This window comes from Melopsittacus undulatus, chromosome 2, assembly GCF_012275295.1.
Source record: "Melopsittacus undulatus isolate bMelUnd1 chromosome 2, bMelUnd1.mat.Z, whole genome shotgun sequence".
NCBI lineage: Eukaryota > Metazoa > Chordata > Aves > Psittaciformes > Psittaculidae > Melopsittacus > Melopsittacus undulatus.
The window spans coordinates 59908403-59927938 of NC_047528.1; the positions used below are offsets into that span (position 1 = coordinate 59908403).

Below are 19536 nucleotides of genomic sequence, written 5' to 3' on the forward strand. Positions count from 1 at the left end.
GCTAGTCTCTTCTCCCAAACAAGTGACAGGGCAAGAGGAAACAGCCTCAAGCTGTGCCAGGGGAGGTTTAGACTGGATATTAGGAGCAAGTCTTCTCCAAAAGGATTGTCAGATATTGGACAGGCTGCCCAGGGAAGCAGTGGAATCACTGTCTCTGAAGTGTTCACAAGCCATGTAGATGAGGCCCTCAGTGACATGGTTTAGTGATGGTGGTCTTGGCAGTGTTGGGGGAACAGTTGGGCTTGATCATCTTAAAGGTCTTTTCCAACTGATCTGATTCTGTGATTGTATTCTATGAATATCCATCTCGGCATGCTTAAAGAGAAAGCATGAACATATCTAGAGGACTTGAGCAGGGAAAGTAAAGTGTCTGGAGAGGCTATGAGTTTTAAAATGTCCCAGAATGGACATCTGCTAGTCAATTTTTCCTTTTGGGAGCTTGAACAAATAGTAATAATTTCTTTAAATCAGATTCATGTAACTTTAGGTTGATCTTATTTGCATCATTGGAAGTAATTGTTGTAATTGGAGCTCACTTGCAAAAGCTGTGATATGTTCTCTTATTTCAGTACACTAGTATCAGAAAAAATACTGAAAGTAATAGATTTGAGTTGCTGTGACTTGCAGGAAAGCATTTAATATAGGCCTTCTCATATATTTTTTTATTCTAAGGAATCACTAAGGTGATCACTTTTCTTAGCCTAACCTTATTCTGTAACCTAGAGAATTTTTGAAGTAAGGTGATGGGACAATCCAATAAATTACATCATTTACCTGAATTTAATGTGAGGTCCTTGGAGTGGAACTTCTCAAATCAATAGGTTTTAGTGCTACTTATTTTTGAAGGAAATGGCACTAACCAATAATGACAAGCTAGCAATAAAAGAGGAATAGCCTTTTTGGAGAGATTTCAAAAGGATAGGAGTGTTCTTAGATCTCCTGTTGTATGATTATTTCAGAGATGCTGGAACTACTTAACTAATGTTGAAGAGACCAAATCAGAAAGCTGGCTAAAATACTGGCTCTACGTGAAATGGGAGAGATGTAAGATTTTTGCAAGGTGATCAGGGATGCTATCCGCAGTTAGATGTATAGTACTTTAATGTAAAATAAAATATCAGATGAATTTCAGACTTTAACTTAGGGAGCTCATTAACTTATGGCAGTTTGAAGTACCAGTGCAAAAGACAAAGGTAATCCAAGACCCAGGGTAAATAAGTTTTTAAAAGCCATGAATACAGTTAAATGTGTTAAAAACCTAAATAAAATTGTCCAGTTGTCAGTGAACTTAACTGTGATTCTGATTAAAGCAGAAGACTTTCCAAGAGTGGTAGCTACTGATTTTTTTTTCTTTTCCAGGTTTACCATGTGAAATAATGATGAAATCAGTGCAGCATCTAGTACTGGCATTGCCTTTTTCAGATGCTGAGAGGGGACTGTGTTGTTCTGTTACCCTTTACGGTATCAGTAGTTTAACTGATTTAGTGCTGTGAACTGATCTGTCGTACTGAGAAAGCGTAGAACTGAAAATGCTAACAGAAGTTTGAGATACTAATGGAGGGTAGCAATATTTTGGCTATTCTGTGTAACTGTACAAAAACTCAGTTTTAATATAATTATACCAGTTACAGCAACGGTAATATAGGCAGAAGTTTTATCAGGGACTAGAAATACTGATTTCAGCAAATTTAGGGCTGCCTTGGAATATGGCTACTTTCATTAGCTGCTTTGTGATTTCAAGCATTGTATGACTTTTGCTCAACATGAAAGTTATTTTAAAATATATAATAAAACATATTTTGTTTCTACTACAAAATGTGTCTGGTTTCTTTCTTTGTGTGGAGGTTTTCTTTGGGTTTTTTCTAGGTAATAAATACATCTGTGTGCAGGGTGGGAGGGCAGCAAAGAAAATATCTATATTTTCAGGAATCCAGAACAGCAAAAGAAGATTGCCTTTTGCAATAGTCCTTCCACAAAACTGCATTCCCAGTGCAAATCTTTGTTTGGTTTTGACTGGGATTTTTGTGCTGGGCTTTGGGGTTTTTTTTTGGGGTTTTTTTTTTTTTTTTTGTTCCTCTTTTAAAAATTTGTTTGGTTGTTTTTTTGTGGGTTTGTGGGTTTTTTAGGTTGTTTTTTTTTATTATTGTGTGTGTGTGGTGGTTGTGTTTTTTTTTGCTGGGGGGGAGGGGAGGTGTTTCAAAGGTTGATTTTTGTACATCACTAGATGTGACCCTCTCAGGGAGATGACTTTCCTGTCTTCATGCCTGTAAATAAGTTTGCAATTCATTAATCTCTATGGTGCTAAATTTCTGTAGAAGTTTTTGTTTGTTTTCACAGCATCTTACAGAAATTGGGCTAAGAAGCTTTCTTAGCTGGTACTAATCTTCATCTTATAAGGTGTGGAATAAGCAGCTTGGTTTGTGTGTTGCTCAAGCTTTTTGGTGGTGAATGGTGGTGGCTACCATGTGGCTATCAGCTAAAGAAAGCCGCTAAAGTGGTTGGTACATGATCACAGGTGAGAATTCTAGTATGTGCCAGCAGTTTCATGCTGAAGATGCAGTTTTCCCATGTCCTGGTTTTAACCTGTGAGAAAGAGGCTTTATGAAATGAGTGTGCCTGTGCACTAGCATTTGTCACGTGTGAGGCACTGGTGACTGTTTCTTGGATGGCAGTGTTACTTCTGTGTGCCCAGGGCTGCCAAGCAAGGCTGAGATCACCTGCAGCAGGGTTGAGGCCAGGGTTTCAGCAGACTCTGGAAAATCAAGGCTTTTTGACACTGTATGGCTCTGGCTGCTGTTGCAGCCCCAGAGACTGAGAACTGTTTCACTGGTTTCCTGTGTTCATTGGTAGGCTGGTTGTAGTGATGCTACATTTTTTGTGTTAGGCCAGATTTTCAGTAGCACATGCTCTCCATCAAGCAGGATGATCTGGATGGATTACAGTAGGGTGGAACTCATTGGTTTTCCTTTGTCTACACGCACCCTTGGTTTTTGAGGAGCATGTGGTCTTGGGTGCTGCTGTGTCTCTTGGACCTTCCCAGCACAGGGTCTGGCTGCAACCAGGTGCTCCCTACCTCCTTCACCTCATCACAGTTAGTTTGGCTGCTCCTACCCCTTCCCTTCGTGCCTTTCCTGTCATTCTGGGAGCCCTGTATTAAATTTCCAGCCAAGTGTTGGATTTATTCTCATGCTTAAAAAACCAGGGCCTGACAGACAGGCCTTCCACAAGGCTCTGAGGGGCCCTGCTGCCCAGAGAGTGTGGCCATGGCAAGCAGCTGCTGTCCACCCACAGGCCTGCCAGATCCTGGAGGCTGATGCCAAGGTGGGTTTACCCTTTTGCATGTCCTCCTTTGGTCAGTGTGTTAGCTCATTACTTGTTCTCCAAAGCCCTTTGCTGTGTATGGGCTTTTCCCCTTGTTTTTCCCATTTTTGTTCTCTGTGGTCTCCCTCCCCTTTCTCTCCCCTGTCTCCCCCCACCCATTTTAACAGCTTCTATCATCTAGTACTATTTCTTTTTTTTGTTATTGTAAGTACAAGAGATACCATGTAGAAGTTTAATGTCTTTACAGATATCAAAGCTTTTGTCAGCTTTTAAGACTTTTCCCAGGGACATGCATTTATTTTCTGCCCCCTATTAAATAGGCCTAACCTCTTCAATGTGAAACTCTCTGCTTGTTGGCTTTTCACTTCTTTCACCAGTCAGCTTTCAAATGATTTCAAATCACTTAGCAAATCCCATTGTGAATTAATCAAGAAAAAGTAGGAAGCGTAGGTATATCCTTCTCTTTGAGCTGAGGAGGTTGCAAAGCTCACCAGCATGGGTCTCCTGCTGTGTCCTTTCCTTTTTGAGGTGTACCTAAGGTACACCAAGACTGTACTTCAGACATCAAAAAAACCCTAGGTGTTTGTCACGAGTATTCCTATGTATTGAATATTTAGCCAATCAAATGCTGTATTTACAATATTTAGAAATGCCTAGACTTCCAGGGTGGAGATGTCAGTAAGGAGGTTTATATTACTGTCAGGGATTCAAAGGGGAAAAATGCTCAGTTTCGTCTTGAAACCAAAATATTTATGAGCAGATGGAATTTTGTTTTGTGTTTTACCCATAAGGTTTCCAGCTAGCATTACATTTGAAGAAAATCCTTTGCCATCTGTCCAGTTTCATATCTGTGCAGATGTGTAAGCAAAGCATAAAAGGATTTATAAATGCTTACCTCAAGTATGTAACATTAAAATGGAAGCATTAAGAGTGAACAGGTTTATATATCATTAAGAATGAAACTGGCATGCTAATTTCTTTCATGCTCTGGTATCTACATTGTAAGAAATCTGGCTTTTTGTTGTACTCTTTCCAACATTTAAACAAAGATAGCATCTGAGAATAAGAAAGATTACTTTATACCAATTACATTTAGAGAAACAAAGAAGCTTTCATGCCATGGAACCGCAGGCTGCTGAGGCAGTGTACATTCCATATAATGGATAACCTAAAGCAAGGAGCATCACGGTTATGACACCAGTAAAATTCACATGCCATCTTTAAATCCAGGTCCAAGTAATCTTTAGGCATGTTCTATGTTAATGCATTATGAGGTGAGATTTAAATACCTTGAAGGTTAAAATCAGTCTTCGTAATACTTGTTCATTTTTAAGGTAACCTGTTTATATTCTTAATATCCAAAATTTTTCAACCGTGAAATAGTTTCAGTCTTCAATATAAAATAATTTTGCCCTTGTGAAACTACTTCAGTCTGCTAAGTTACTAAACTTAGTTTGTCATGCCAGATACTCAATTTTATATTTTCTCCTTCTGATTCTGTATGCTTGATTTCGCTTTTTCTGTGTGAAGTAACTAATTTTGCTTAAAAGAACTCCATCCAAACAAAATTCAAACAAAACCATAAAATGTCCTTTTGTCACATGATCAGCAATATTGATACTGATTTTATTAATTTGAAAGTAAAACTAGTGATGGGAGAGTCTCCCAGGAAGTGTTACTTTTAATGGACACCTGACCATAAAGTACAGATTTGGACTTTCTGGACCATTTATCCAGTTTTCTGAAAATCAGCAATTAATTTGGGTTTTTTTTTTTTTTTTTTTTTTTTTTTACAATTTAAGTTACCTGAAGGAACTTCTTGATCAGCTTTATTTAACCTCACATTACCAACTTTCCCCTGTTTCGAAGAGTAATTTAAAATATAATTGTTCCTGGTATTAAATCTGCTAGTATTAAGATAAAAACAGTTATCTGTATATAGTTTAAAATGATAAGAAGGGGAGGGAAAATAACTTGCTTGAGCATTAATTGGAAGGCATGGGTATCTGTTAGATAATACTAGTTTTTTCATGAGTTCCTTCATGATACCTTGTCCCTTCTGTCTCCACTGGCTACATGACATTGGTGTGCAGACATGAAGAGAACTCTTTTCTAAAGTTCATCCTATTTCAACTCCCTGAGCAAATGCAGAAGAATTCTTTCTGAGGGTGATACTATGGGGTTTTTTTTCTGCCGTGCACCAAAAGGGAAAACAGAGAATATGATTGTAACCTCTGTGTACTTTGAGTACATCTGAAGCAAGCATCTTCATCTGTTAGACATATGTAACACTGTTGTAGAAACATGGTATTTTTATTGTTTAATGTTTAATGAGTGAAACATTAGTTCTTTCACAAGTTCTCAAAATTTAGATGTTTTAATATCAAAATTAGCTGGTTTAGAATTTAGAGATTTGCAGCAAAGTGATTTTTAGGAATAATTACTACTATAGAAATCTAAGCAGCTTTCAGAAAAATTTTGCAGTTTTTACAGGGACACTAAGTCAATGTAACTTTTATATTTGGGATATAGCAAACCTTTCTTTTCACAGTATCTCAAAGTCTTTCAACTGTGCTGCTACAGAGTAAGTGAAAGCATACAGTTTATTATTTTGTATTTGTTACCTGTTAATGGTCCAATGTTAGCATTGCTCCTTACAAGGACAAACCTTTGCTTTTATCTACTGCTAAGGCTTTATTTTGTAGTGTTTTTAGAAAGTATATGTCAGGGAAATTATTGGTTTTAATACAGATTATTTAACATGGGATTTACTCATGTTTTATAGTTTTTGCTTTGTTTTCACTCAAGATGTTAACAAATATGTAGAAGCAAAATCATGGGTGTTCTTTGACAGCTAATATTTTAACTCTATTTCAAATACACAGTGAGTCGAGAGAGGATGCTGTGTATGGGTGTGTGTCTTCTTGCAAACAAAATCTGTCCTGGGCCTGTCTCCAGAAAGTGTGCTTAGTACACTAAAATTGTTTAGAGGTGTAGTTCTCTGATGCTTCTTATAGGACTTTAACACTTCTTGTTTGGAAGGATTTGTGTTAATTGCAAATACATTTTAGCATAGTTTCTATACTTTTCCAGTACTCTTTGTGTAAATGTAAAAAGTTATCCTGCAGATGAACCCAGTACCCGCTTAATAGGCTTCTGTCAGTGTCCACACAAAACCATCTGGAGGTCTTGTCTCCAGAAGTTCAGAGCTGAAGTCAGTTTTCTTCCTTCTGTAATGTCACATTCTCACTGGAAAAAAAAAAAAAGCAAAACCCCCGAACAAACAAAAAAACCCAAACAAATCCTACCCCCCCCAAAAAAAAACCCAAACAAAAAAAACTCGACCAATTTTCTTTCTTGACTGTTTGAACATTATCTGTAATACATCTCTGAAGAGTTATAAGCTTTCTGTTTATTTAAAGCAATAGCACATTTAACTCACTTGTGATAGAACTTGCCACATAATATCTTTATTCCTTGTATGAGCTAGAACATTACCAAACTGGTGAACATGACTTAACCTAGCATTAGAAAGAAAGTCCAGTGCTGCTTCCTCCTCATGATGCCCTATTGACTAGAGGCAGTGGCTCAGGCAAAGTAAAATGTTCCAGCTGCCACCGGATAGCCTCTTGCATAAGCACATAATCAACTTACATTAAGAAACAAAGTAAGTAATTATCTCTTATAATCAGAATACTTACTCTATTTGAGTTCAGATTACAATGTGTAATTGACCCCTTAAAACTCGTATACTTGAAAAAACAGGATTCATAAGCTTTCCCTGCACTAGAGTTGCAGCAGCAATTCACTTCCAGAAGCATGGTTGTTGAATATGGTAACTGATACTGTTGCTGTTGCAAGGCCTCAGATGCAGTCGTATTCTGAAAAGTAAAATAAGTGTAAAAATATTTTCTGCTTTCCTTGGTTTTAGTCATAGCTGTTTTACTTATAAGACAAAATGGTGTTTCCATGTTTATTTGTACTGTGCCTCCTAAGACAGTTCAAGTCAGGATCTGTGTTTCTGTTCTGCATTTATTAAATGTAGTTGTATTTTATTTCCATGGAATTGTCCAATAGAATGCTTCCTAAACCCAAGAAATAGTAATTGCTTCTAGAAGGCAAAAGTAATTTACTTTTCCCTCCTGAAATTACCTCTCTCGTTTATGCATTAAGTCTTCTTAGATTTGGAGGGGGAAGGAAGGTATTAGCAAGTAGACCGAAATAACTCCAGTAAGACATTTTACTACCGACCGAGGCACTGCCAAGGATTAGTTCTCATTTGTAGTAATGCTCCTTGGGCTATCACCTGAAATTTTATTTTTGCACTATAATTTCCTTATCTTACTCCATCTTTGCCTGCAGGGCAGCTCATCCTGCCTGTAGGATGCATGTCCTGAAGTGTGTAGCATGTACTAAAAACCATTTGGAAATATGCAGATTTTATGAAACTGGTTGTATGCTCTTCTACAGGAGCCAGACAAGCATCAGTCATTAGGATCTGTGATATGGATGAAGTAGGATTTGTAGAATCTGTTGTTTTACTGCATTAGGGGGGCAAAAAAAGAATAGTCTGGAGCAATGATTTCTAACTCGATTTGGGTTTTGCCTTTGGCTTTCAATGTTCTTAAAGGCTTAAGGTGAAAAATTATGTGATAGAATAAATATTTGGAATATGTGTTACAGACTTCATTTGTTTCCTGGACACAAGGATGTAAAAAAAAATAGCATGACAAGCTAGTTCAAAATTCCTCATTGCTTTTCCTAACTCAGTTCTGCAGCAGCTGAGGATTTGCAGTTTTGGTTGTTGTTTTTTTTTTATTCTTGGACTAATTCCAGGAATTCCTAGTCAAATGGGAAGAGACAGATGGGCGGCACAATATTTCCTGGGAATAGATGAGTTTTATTAAGCATAAAAGCTGAATTTGTCTACTGGACTGTTTTCAAAAGGTAACACTAAGAAAGGAAACAATCTGTTAAAAATACTTTCTTCACTGTTGTAATAACTCAGTTTCTTAAGTGTGTGTATACAGTTCAAATACAACAAAATGTTGCAAAGGAAAAACATATTAAATATTTTTGCCTTTTTTTTAATACCTAGCTGATTCTGTTTGTAGGCTCTTTAGTCTGTCATGCACAGCAGATTTAAATAGATAATCTTGATAATTCTGGTTTAAAGGGTTTTCTAATACTTGTTCAGTTGAAGTAACACCTCTTGGGTATCCTCCTTCTATTTAAAGATCGATTGTTTGTCATAAAAGCTGTCCACAAGCCTGATACTCTCAATGTAGTTCTTAAAGGACCCGTAGGGCCTGCAATGTCCTCAAGTACATATATGCTTATATATACAAGTTTGCTAAAGAAAGGTGTTTTTTGCAAGCATGTACTTTGTACTGGGAGTTTACTTACAGTAGGGGTTTCCAATATGTGGGCTATGGGAGACTATCAACCTTCTGTAAGCTACTGTTGTCTAATGCTGGTTTCCTTTGTGGTCTTCCATTGAGATGAAAATGTGTTTAAAATAATTTTTCTTTGTTTATTGTTGACAAAAGGAAGGGATGGCAGATCAGCCTTTGAAGTCTGAAAAACATTTCTTTAGGGAATAGTTTATCAGTTCATTAAAGATGTAAGTTAATGCTGTTGGGTAAGTTTGTCTAGAAAAAAAGAGGACATCTTTCCTTTGCTGAATCCTGAGAAAGAGTTTTATGGCAAAAAGAGACTATCCCATCACAAGCTCTTTTTAGGGAGTAATGTATTGTAACTACTCATCTCCATCCCTCCCAGCATCAAAGAAATCACAGCAGTAAATCAAAGCCTGGAAGTAGGTGCTTTCTCTTGTGTTTTTATGTATGCTTTTGCTGCTGAATAGAAAACTACAACATTGAAAGGCTATTTAACCTCTTCCCTATCACTGAATGGCAGACATGTGAGGGTTGAGATTACACTTATCATCTCATCCCAGACAAAGGTACATAACCTCCATTGCCTTTATTACCAAAATTATTGCAGCTCAGAATATATTAATCTCAATGTACGGTATAGTTCTAGACTTGATAGAAAAATCTATCTTTAAAAATCTTTGCATTCCAGTGTGAAGGACACAGGACAGTTTTGATACATTAAAGTGGAATATGGACATTTCTTCTTCCGTATATAAATAACAGGAAGAGCATTGAAAGCTTTCAAAATGTTCCCTATGTTCTATAATTATATCGATATCGGCCTCATAGTGTTATTTAGGGCCTTGCTTGCAGGATAGATGAATGCTGGAGTGTGTGATTTACATTTTAAAGGGGGAAGTAGCTCCAGCTGGTAATTAAATAATTCATACCTATCTGCTTTTGATCAAGAGATGGTCATTGACATTGTACTAAGTATACTGGAATTTAAGATGTGTTGGGCACATTGTGTTGCCCTTACTATGAGTTACCTGGCTATCATTAATGCTTTTCATAGTAGTATGGCAGCATGGAAGGTCTACTCAGGTCAGCCAGTCATTATGGATCAATTTCTAGTACCTTCCAGGTCACTGAGTATGTGCTGGAAAAAGTGTTTTATTTAAGTGTTCCTCACCTTCGTTACATCAGAAGTTCCCTCTTGAGTTATTAATGGTATTTTTGTTTAAACATCACCCAGTCTTTATTGAACTATTTAAGATTGTAAAAACAGAAAGTCAGTCTTTGATTTCTAGTGTCCTGTTTTCTTCAGTGATTAATTACGTATTGGAGTCTCTCTGAACTTAGTTACCAATGAGTTTAGTTACAGACCTGACAGTAGCTTCTGACTAGTCAACTTCATTTCATTTATTTATTTTGCAGAGTAACTAATTCTTTTAAAATGTTGCTTACGTTTTTGAGAGACTGCATATGACAGAGGAAATAACTGTCATGTAAAATAATAATCTCATATTAGTAACTTTTAAAATGGAACTAATAGTAGCAAATACTGTTAGAGTTTACTTTTCATAAATATTTGGTTACTGTAGAAGTGTTTGTTCTTGAAATAAATCTTTTAATGTTTACAGAAGTAAGTTGTGAAATATTTTGTACTTAATATTGTTCTGTTGCAAATCCTTAAATCTGTTCTCAGAGTAAAAGTAAATATTGAAAAGCTGAGTACATCAAAGGGATTGTCAAATAATATTTAATCTTTGTGGAATTCACATTCCTCAAGTGCAGTAAAAACAAAGGGATTCTAAGATGTGTGGTTATTGGTATCATAAAGCTTTTTATACATCATGAGTAGGTTTACTCATGTTGCTGATATGAATGCTCCAAGGTAATAAATGTCATTCATCCCATTTTATAAGTTTAAAACTCTTGGGTTTCATCAGTATAGATTATAAGTCAGATTTGTGATCCTGATGCCTACTACTTCTGGCAAATCTAAAAAGCCTTCACTCTTGTATGTGGGGATTGAATGTGATATTTCATAGAATCATAGAATGGTTTGGATTGAAAAGGACCTCAAGTTCCAACTCCCCTGCCATCGTAAGGGGGGCCTCATGCTAGACCGTATTGCCCAAGGCTCTGTCCAACCTGGCCTTGATCACTGCCAGGGATAGAGCATTCATCACTTCTTTGGGCAACCTATTCCAGTGCCTCATCACCCTCACAGTAAAAAACTTTTTCCTTATATCTAACCTAAACTTCCCCTGTTTAAGTTCAAAACCTCTTGTCCTGTTGCTGCAGTGCCTGATGAAGAGATTATTTAATCAACACCTGTATGATATTAGGTAAAACTGTAAAATACAGTTTGTGAGCTCTTACTTGAATCAGCACATTACCTTTTCCCTCAAGTACTTCAATATATGCCATTGCTTTGAGTGGTGGAAGAAGCATTAGGTTAATAGTTTATATTCCTTTAGTGTCACAGAGCTGTACTGGAATACTATTTTATAATTATGTAGGAGTTTGGAGTTTGTTGAAAGGAAGTTTTTTCACATAGCTCCAAATAAATGTTTTGTTAACCTCATAACCCTCTGTAGTTAGGGTCCTTTGTCATGCCAGAGTGTGTCTGTGTGTTGAAATTTGTGTAACATGAGATTTGATGCTTATGCATAGTAAAAGTAAGGAGAAGAACAATGCTAGGTGCTTCAGAACAGGCAAGTTGTTTTTGAACTAAGATGAAGTACAGGTATGCTGGGATTATGATGTGACTTTTTAAATAGCTCTCAAAACCAGTTACATGAAAAAGAGACATAATTTGTAAGTTACACTGCAGGGTATATAGCAAAATATAATTACTCAGAGTAGAAATGTGATTATTAATATTGTCATTTTGACAAATGCCAGGGCTTCTAGACTTGATGAATTTGACAGCAATGCAGGGAAAGCTTGTCGTTTGTACCTTACCTACTTACTTTTGTGGGTAACATAGACCAATACAGTCTGCCCCTAGAGGAAATAAGTTGGGGACTGAAGTGGCCAAGATCTTTATTTGAATATTTGTCAAAACATGACACCTGTTAATTTTGCTGAGGATTTAGGTTTTCTCCTTACAAGTGTGAAAGGCTAAGTATCTATATTAGTTGTACCACTTTCTGCAGCACCCATGTGATTGTTTGCTCTAATTTTTATTGGGATATTTGCTTCTGATAAGGTTGCAGCCTCAAATATGAATTGTGGCATAGCTGCAGACATACACTGGGAAGCTTAGTTTTTTTAAATTAGTCTTTGTGTAGCAAAAAAAGACAGAAAAGTGTTAAATAGTAGGTCCCTGTTCATTAAGAAACTGTAGCTCAGTATCAGCTAAGTATAAATAGATAAATATGTGATTCTATCTAGAGACATAAATGAGTTTACAATAAATTTGTGAATCTCCAGTAGAAATACACGACCTAAGAACTAAAGCCCTGTGTTATTATGGATGGAACAGTTCAGGTAACAATGTTTGGACATTGGCCACTGTCTCAGTGGCTTACAAGACCAGCATTTATGAGTTGTTAAGCTTATTAGAATATATGATGATACCACAAAGTAGCCCCACCTTCTCTCTGCCAGAATCATTGTTTCACTAGCTCTATCTCCACTTAGGAATGAAAATCTTTTTAAACTGTTAACAAGAACTGACCATCAGGAGAGTGAGTAGTTACTGCTTGCAGTGAACTTGTCTTATAGATTTGAACCTGATGTTAAATAAGACTTGACAGAAGGAAGATGCTGTCTTTCCCATTGATGGGTAAACTGCATTATATTTCTCTAGTGCAGATAGGAATAGAGAGTGTCCTGCTCAGCTGTGTGATTGTAGACTGCAGAGTGAAAGTTTTTTGTTTTTTTGTTTGTGGGTCGTTTGTTTGGTTTTTTGTTTGTTTGTTTTTAATTTTTATTTGTCCATAGCTCACCTGAACAACTTAGAAACTAGCTGACACAGAGAGGAGACATTTTGGCAGACTCTGTACCAACTGTAAAGAAGCACATGAAAGCCCATATCTTTTGTGTTCTGGAGCTCAGGCTGGAAATTTGACACTTCTGCTTGCTTTTTTCATTTGGGTGTACTCATAGCATGGTTTTGTCCTGAGGATCTGGCTAGACTGCCACCATCTTTCAGATAGGGTGGGTATAGTACAAAAACACAGTTTTGTGTAGTGCTTGCTTGAAGAAGAGCAGCACTTCTGCAAGTGAACAAAAAATAGGCAAATAAACTATTAGGTTCATTAGTTTGCTAGACTCCTTGTGGTGTCAGTCTGGCCAGTTCTCATCATGTCCACGTGAAGGCTGATGGGAGAGTAATTTACTGTTCTAAATTCAAAGTATATTTTTAGAATATGCTCCCTTTTAAATAACCTGAAGTCTCTAAGAGCACCACTTCAGAATAACATTCAGTTGTATCTTATCTTCCCAATGTGTATCATCTCCATATTCATTAACTTGTGCTTTTGAAAAGGTTGTCATCAGGTATTTTTGCTTCATTTTTCTTAATCATTTGTTGTCTTCATATCAATTAAAACAAATAATATGATGTATCTGTGTTCTTATTACTTATTTTTGAATTAATCAAATCAATTTGCTGCTTGCCTCCCTTGATCTTCCCATTTTTTAAAATCTGTAAAAATAATATTTTTCTAAAATTTCAATTAATTTTCTGACTTGAAAATTTTTCTTTTTAGAATGTTTCTTGATTAATTATTGCAAACAAAATTGTTTCCTTAAAACTAAGAGAGTAAAAGAACCCTGTGTTCTGAAGTAGCTATACTGCTCTCTCTTTAAAAATATCTCTTTAAAAGCATCTTTACAGACACTGAGTTTGCATTCAGACTGACACTGCATGCAAATCTTAGTGGCATTTAGTTGCCTTGCAAGAAGCAAAATTGCTCTTGTTTTGCAGCTTTCGCTAGCACCTAAGAAAGCTGTAAATTTTATTCCCAAACCTTAATTTTAGCTGTTGGTCTGGAGCTAATTAGATATAAACTTGATTTATAATTAATTAAAGTGCTAAGGCTGTCAAATATCACGTGTCTTAAGTGACACTTTCCCTTCTAGCTTCCCTTATCACTTCTATTTGCAGGATAGTTTGTTTCTCATTTGCTTTTCTAATTGCAAGTGAGACTGTCAAAAGGATTTCCATGTAGCAGTTCTCTTGACTAGAGCTGGGGAGACATGCAACGAGGCATGTTGTCTCCTGTGTACCAGTGGCAGCAAGGAGCAAAATGTGTCAGTACCATTGGAGGAAGGAAAAGAAATGATGCAAAACTATTTTTCCAAGTATCCAGTAATTCATCTATTTCACAAATTTACGTTTTTACCATCATCCCAGTGATTCCTTGAAATTGCTTGAAGACCAGATGTGTGAAAGGAGTAGGAGACTTACTTGTATTGCTTTTAGGGCTAGTTTTCATGGAAATAACAGTGAAACTAAATAAGATTTTTTCTCTTGAAGAGAGCATGAGTATCACAAATAGTTATGTCTAATGGGCCAGTATATCAGGAATATTTGGAGTTTAAATATACCACTTAAGAAAGATCTTATTCTTGCTTAAATAACTTGGTTACTTTTTATGTATTTGAAACAAATAATTACTGTAAGTTTTTTTAGGAGGAACACAGATCACTGGCCTTGTCATCCATGACATCAAATGATTCAACCATTCAAGTATAAAGTATGTGGAATTCAGTTAAAGGTGATGCTTTAAACAGGAAATCAGAAAGGAGAACTGGACTGTCTACAGAGTGCTATATTGGAACGTCCTTGTGTAAACTGATGTGACATGGTTGGAATATAACTGTGTTAAGATAGCTTCAGAAATCTTTTATACTAAGTTCAGTGCTCCAGGAGGCATGAGCTGGAAGGCTGAGGTAAATTTTTATTAAGTAGACATACAGAAATGTTAGGTATTTTACAGAAACTGGAGTATTCACTAATGTGTGTTTCTTTTCTAACTGCTGTGAATTGCAGAAATTTACATGATTCTATCATCATATTTCTTCATTTCCTGTTTCCAACTTCAAGCAATTCACAAATGTTTATGCAGTCTATTGCAATGAATCCATTCCCCCTTCTGCCTGCTTGCACAAGCCCCTTGCAGGAGAGGGAAAGAAAGATCAGAAAACCTTCCACAAAATCCACAAAATGGTATAGGTGTGGCTTGGTAAGGAAATTTACTTGTGGACCTAGCACCATGTCCTGTAGTTAGGATATACCTGACTTTGCTTCTAGTCACATCCATCCCTTACCTGAGGTTCATAAATAATCTACTTGAAGTCAAAGAATGTTTATTATCTTATCTTCCTTGTTTGCATATGCTTATGTCCAATGTTGTGTGATTCGTAGGCAATTTTATTGGGAGAGTTTTATTTTCAGATATTATTTCTTATGAAAATCACCATGCAAGGATTCAAAATGCATTTGCAGAAAAGAAATGCAATATATAATAAATATTCTGTTGCAACAGCATAAGGGAACAGAACCCGTGACAATGACAACTCCCATAGGAAATATGTTAGCTAATCATAGGAGTTTCTGTGAGGGACTTGTTCTGTTGGGGATTTTTGTGGTTGCCTCTGAAGTGCTACATTTTGGTATTCGATTAAGTTAGTGCTATATGGTTCATAGGTACATGATATAATTTACTGTCTGCTTATGGTACTTAAAACTGAAGTAGCCCTTTTCAGATTATAAAACCTGGTAGTGAATTTATCCAATAATTATAAGCTTGAATTATTTCATCTGTGCCATCCTATATTTATAGGAAACATGCAAAACAGTCTTGACAGCTTTTAAAGTTATATTTACTCTTTTTTCTGATAGCTGATACAATGCTGCAAACAAAATGTAAATTTTAAGTGCTCTATATAGGTCTAGCAAGTTTGCCTGACATTTAAAATGTTACTGTGGTCCTTCAAGTGGATAAGAATTTCACCCTTCATCTCCACAGATAAATGTAAATTCATGAGATTTTTTGCAAAATGGGCTACTTAAATTCTTAATCTTTTTCTGTAATTTCTACCTAGTAAATGTAGATTAATTTTTCAATATTTTTAGAGGAATTCCGCTTTTTATGACATATAGATCTAATCTACCTTTAAAAGGACAGTGGTTTTGATTGGATTTAGAAAGATTAAGTAAAATTTGCACACTATGCTGCTGTTTGCATAGGGACATGTCTGCACATTTACCTTCAGAATGGCACTGAGTCAAGCGTAAAAGAACAGGTACTCAGTATATTTGACAAATGAAGACAAAGATGAGATGATATGATCTCATGGTCTGGTAAATACTGTATGATAAAGAAGATATTTCGCTTAAGATATTAGAAAGAAAAATTAGTCCCTTTTTTCACTTTCATGAATTACAGCTTCCTGAGATACTGCAGTTGTTTCTCTCCACTGAACGGAAAATGAGAAACTGAGGGCATTTTTTTTTTTTTTTTGTGCAGAGCTGGTTTAACGTATCCAATTGGGTATGAACAGAATATTCTGCATGCTAAAGCTTTTCACACTGTGCACCATTAGTTCTTCATGTAGATTTTGAGTGGTAATAGCTTGTCAGTATCTGTTACCCATGAACTTCAAGGTGATCTAGCAGCTGTGTGTTCGATGTGCAATTTTAACAATGGTGCCAATTGCTTTATTGAAATCAAGTAGCAGTGTGCTATTGAAATGCCAGGCTCTTGCCACACCCTGCCTCTATGAGTGTAAGATATTTTTCTGTGAGAATTTGTTATAGCCTGGGTGAAGAAGGCTATGGCTGATGCCAAGCATTCATTACTATCTATTCTGTGGTTAGAGTGTTCTGTCCATTTACGATGCTTTCTGAGAAAGCATTTAGCAAAAAAGCAGGAGAGAATATTGTTCAACAAAATGTACTTACAGCATGGCCTGGGCAGGTTTTAGCTGAGTTACCAGCTATACCTACTGCATATTAACTTAATAGTGCTTGTGTTTACATTATTTGGACAAAATAGTGGAGAGTCGCGAAATGTCATTCGGTGTTTTGATTGATTTCCAAACCATAAGTCAAATGTCTTTACTAAAATACTTGGAAAGACTTGGAATCTTTAAAGGTCAGTTACTTTTCCCAGGAGCTACCACTAGCATCTTCATATCCTTTTGCTGTCACCTGTTGAATACTAACCATTTGTCTTTTCAGATAATATATTTTTATTTAATGTAGGTAAAAATGAGCAGAATGAGGTGAATCTCAAGCTTGTTTCAGTTTGATTTTTAAATCAGAAAAATAAGTTTCACAAATATTTGAACTCGTGCATTAAGGTATAATCCTGTTAACTGGCTCTGTTTAGTGTTACATAAAGATGACTTAGTCTTTTGCTGGTCTTTGCTTTTTGTATTGCTGACCCTGCTTGGAGGAATAAAAGCTAAGTAACACTTCTTCAGTGATGTGCCAATGAAATTAGGTCTCAGTACATTAAGCTTTATACTATAAATAGAAGCAGATAATGTTAAGGTTTATTTATGGTTTCTTGGACATATCCTTAATGGGCTTAAGTAATAGAACTTGAAAAAAAAAAAAGGGAATATACTTCGTTGTTCTGGCAGCACATCAGATTGCTTTTTTCAGTTACGCTGGTGACATTCTGTAAATGATTTCTCATGTGCAATATCTGAACATTAAAAGAACGGTTGTATCAACATGCCAGGCTTTTTGTAGGTTAGCATTACCAGACATTCAGATGGTCTGTTTTGAGTTCTCTTAAGTGGCATTCATCCTGACTTGTAGTGTTGTTTTTCCTATCTTTTTCTGCTTCATGCAAGTAAGTATCTTTATGGTCATACTGAATAATGCATGCCACTTTTCTCCAGTGCAGTTCTACCTCACTGAAAAACATAGCCTTACTCTTCCCTGCTGAATTTTTACACTTAGATATGAATGTTCTGGGGTTTTGAACTTGTTGAATTAGGTTAGTAAAATGCATTTATTTTCTATCTCTTGTAACATATTGACAAAAAAATGTTCAGTGCTAGCAATAGTTAAATTTAAGTTAGATACGGTTTTGTACTTTCATGGTGAATTTATCGATTCATGATAAAACCAGATTCAGCTAAGCCAACAGAAGAGATTGTCTTGATTTTATACCCATGCTTAATGTAAGTTATATACAGCCTTTCTTTAGGGATGAAAATTCCACATTGTGACATGATTTACTTAGTGTTAACACAATACTCTAGGGCCATCAGACCTTTAAAAACAGGAAGAAATATGGGAGAATTCTGTTCAGAGCTCTGACTTTTGTACTTTCCAGTTTGAAAGGTAATATCACAGAGGACTGTTAACTGAGTCAATGTAAAGATCAGTTTATAATGTGAAACTAAAAAAAAAACAAACTTTTTTTTAACTAATTATATCCTTGTCAAGCAGTCTTAGATTGGTTTATAATGCAAGAGATAAATTATCAGGCTGGGCCTACATAAAGGGAAGGAAAAGCTGAGGGATTTTTTCTTAATGTTCAAAGATTCCTGTGTTGAATTCCCATTAGCCCTGTATGCAGTTGTCTCTGAACTCAGGCACTTAACTGTATCAGGAGTATTCTCTGTGTTGCTTTTGTCTGGAATGTCATTACTAACAAAAAAAATAATAAATATCATAAAATTTAAACTACTACTCCGGAATATCTCACACTCTCTTGCATTTCTATTAGTATTATTTTGCACTAGAGTTGATAAATAATTTGTGTCCGTTGTACATTCAAGTGCACTGACAAGGTAGAATATATGGTGTTCCAATAAAATAGTAAAGGATATGACATTTTGTTCTTGGCATAGAAGGAAGGTGCAATATGGAAGCATTTTCATTGCTTTACTCCCAAAATATTTTGGCTTGCTGAAAAAATCCCCTAAAAAGTCTCTAAAAAATTGTTTCTAAAAAAAAAGAATAAAAATCAACCATTTTGGTTTTAAATACCTTTCCGCAGTGATTTGATTTGTGCTGTTTTGCTTTGTTTCATTTTATAGTGAATTAAAATCATAGAAGTCCTAATTTTGGACAAGCTGTAGGTGTAGTGGAGGTTTATGATGCAAATATATGAACATTTTACTTTGGCTCACCTACATTTTTTTCTACTTGCAGACACAGCTCTCATTAAAAATCTGAGTTTACAAGCTGAGGTCTTTTCCGGGTAATCTGAGGTCCCTGAGATTGTTCATGACTAGGGAAATTGTTATTGCCAGTATTTCAGCAAACACAGTTTATTTGCTGCAAATAAACTAGCAAGTTATGGCTGGATAGTCTTAAAAATTGGATGTGTTTGTCATACCTACATACAAACGCTGTAATTATCACTGATATTTACCAGTGGTAAAATGAGTAGCAATCCTTTAAACAATAAATACCTAATTTGATAAATTCTTCTTTCTTCAAACCAAAAAGTTGGAACAGTAATTTTCATGGATATCGTTGAATTGCCTTAAGGGAAAGTGCAGTGCAGTTAAGGCAGTTTGTCTTAGATTATGTGTTTTAGTGCTCCTGAGGTAATACAGAGAAAAATGAGGGGTCACGCACTGATGGCTACGTATGTGTTTATGTTTAGACATGATTAGTTAATTCAGTGTGTTAATTCAGTGAATTAGTTAATTCAGCTCATGATAACTTTTGGCTGGTTTTGCTTTTTCCCCATAGTGTGCTGGAGAAGAGAATTGGGTGGACAGTCGAACTATTTATGTTGGGCATCGTGAACCACCTCCAGGCACTGAAGCATACATTCCACAGAGATTTCCAGATAACAGAATAGTCTCATCAAAGGTAGTAGTGATTTCTTTCATTCAT

At 36.0% G+C, this 19536-nt stretch overlaps 1 protein-coding gene across 1 annotated transcript in view; it reads left to right on the forward strand.

Moving 5' to 3' along the window:
• ATP11A (ATPase phospholipid transporting 11A) overlaps positions 1–19536 on the forward strand; it is a 117548-nt gene that overhangs the window by 37874 nt on the left and 60138 nt on the right. The window contains exon 2 of the mRNA XM_031046127.2: positions 19390–19512. Coding sequence (XP_030901987.1) covers positions 19390–19512 — 123 coding nt within the window. The remainder of the gene's footprint in view (positions 1–19389; positions 19513–19536) is intronic.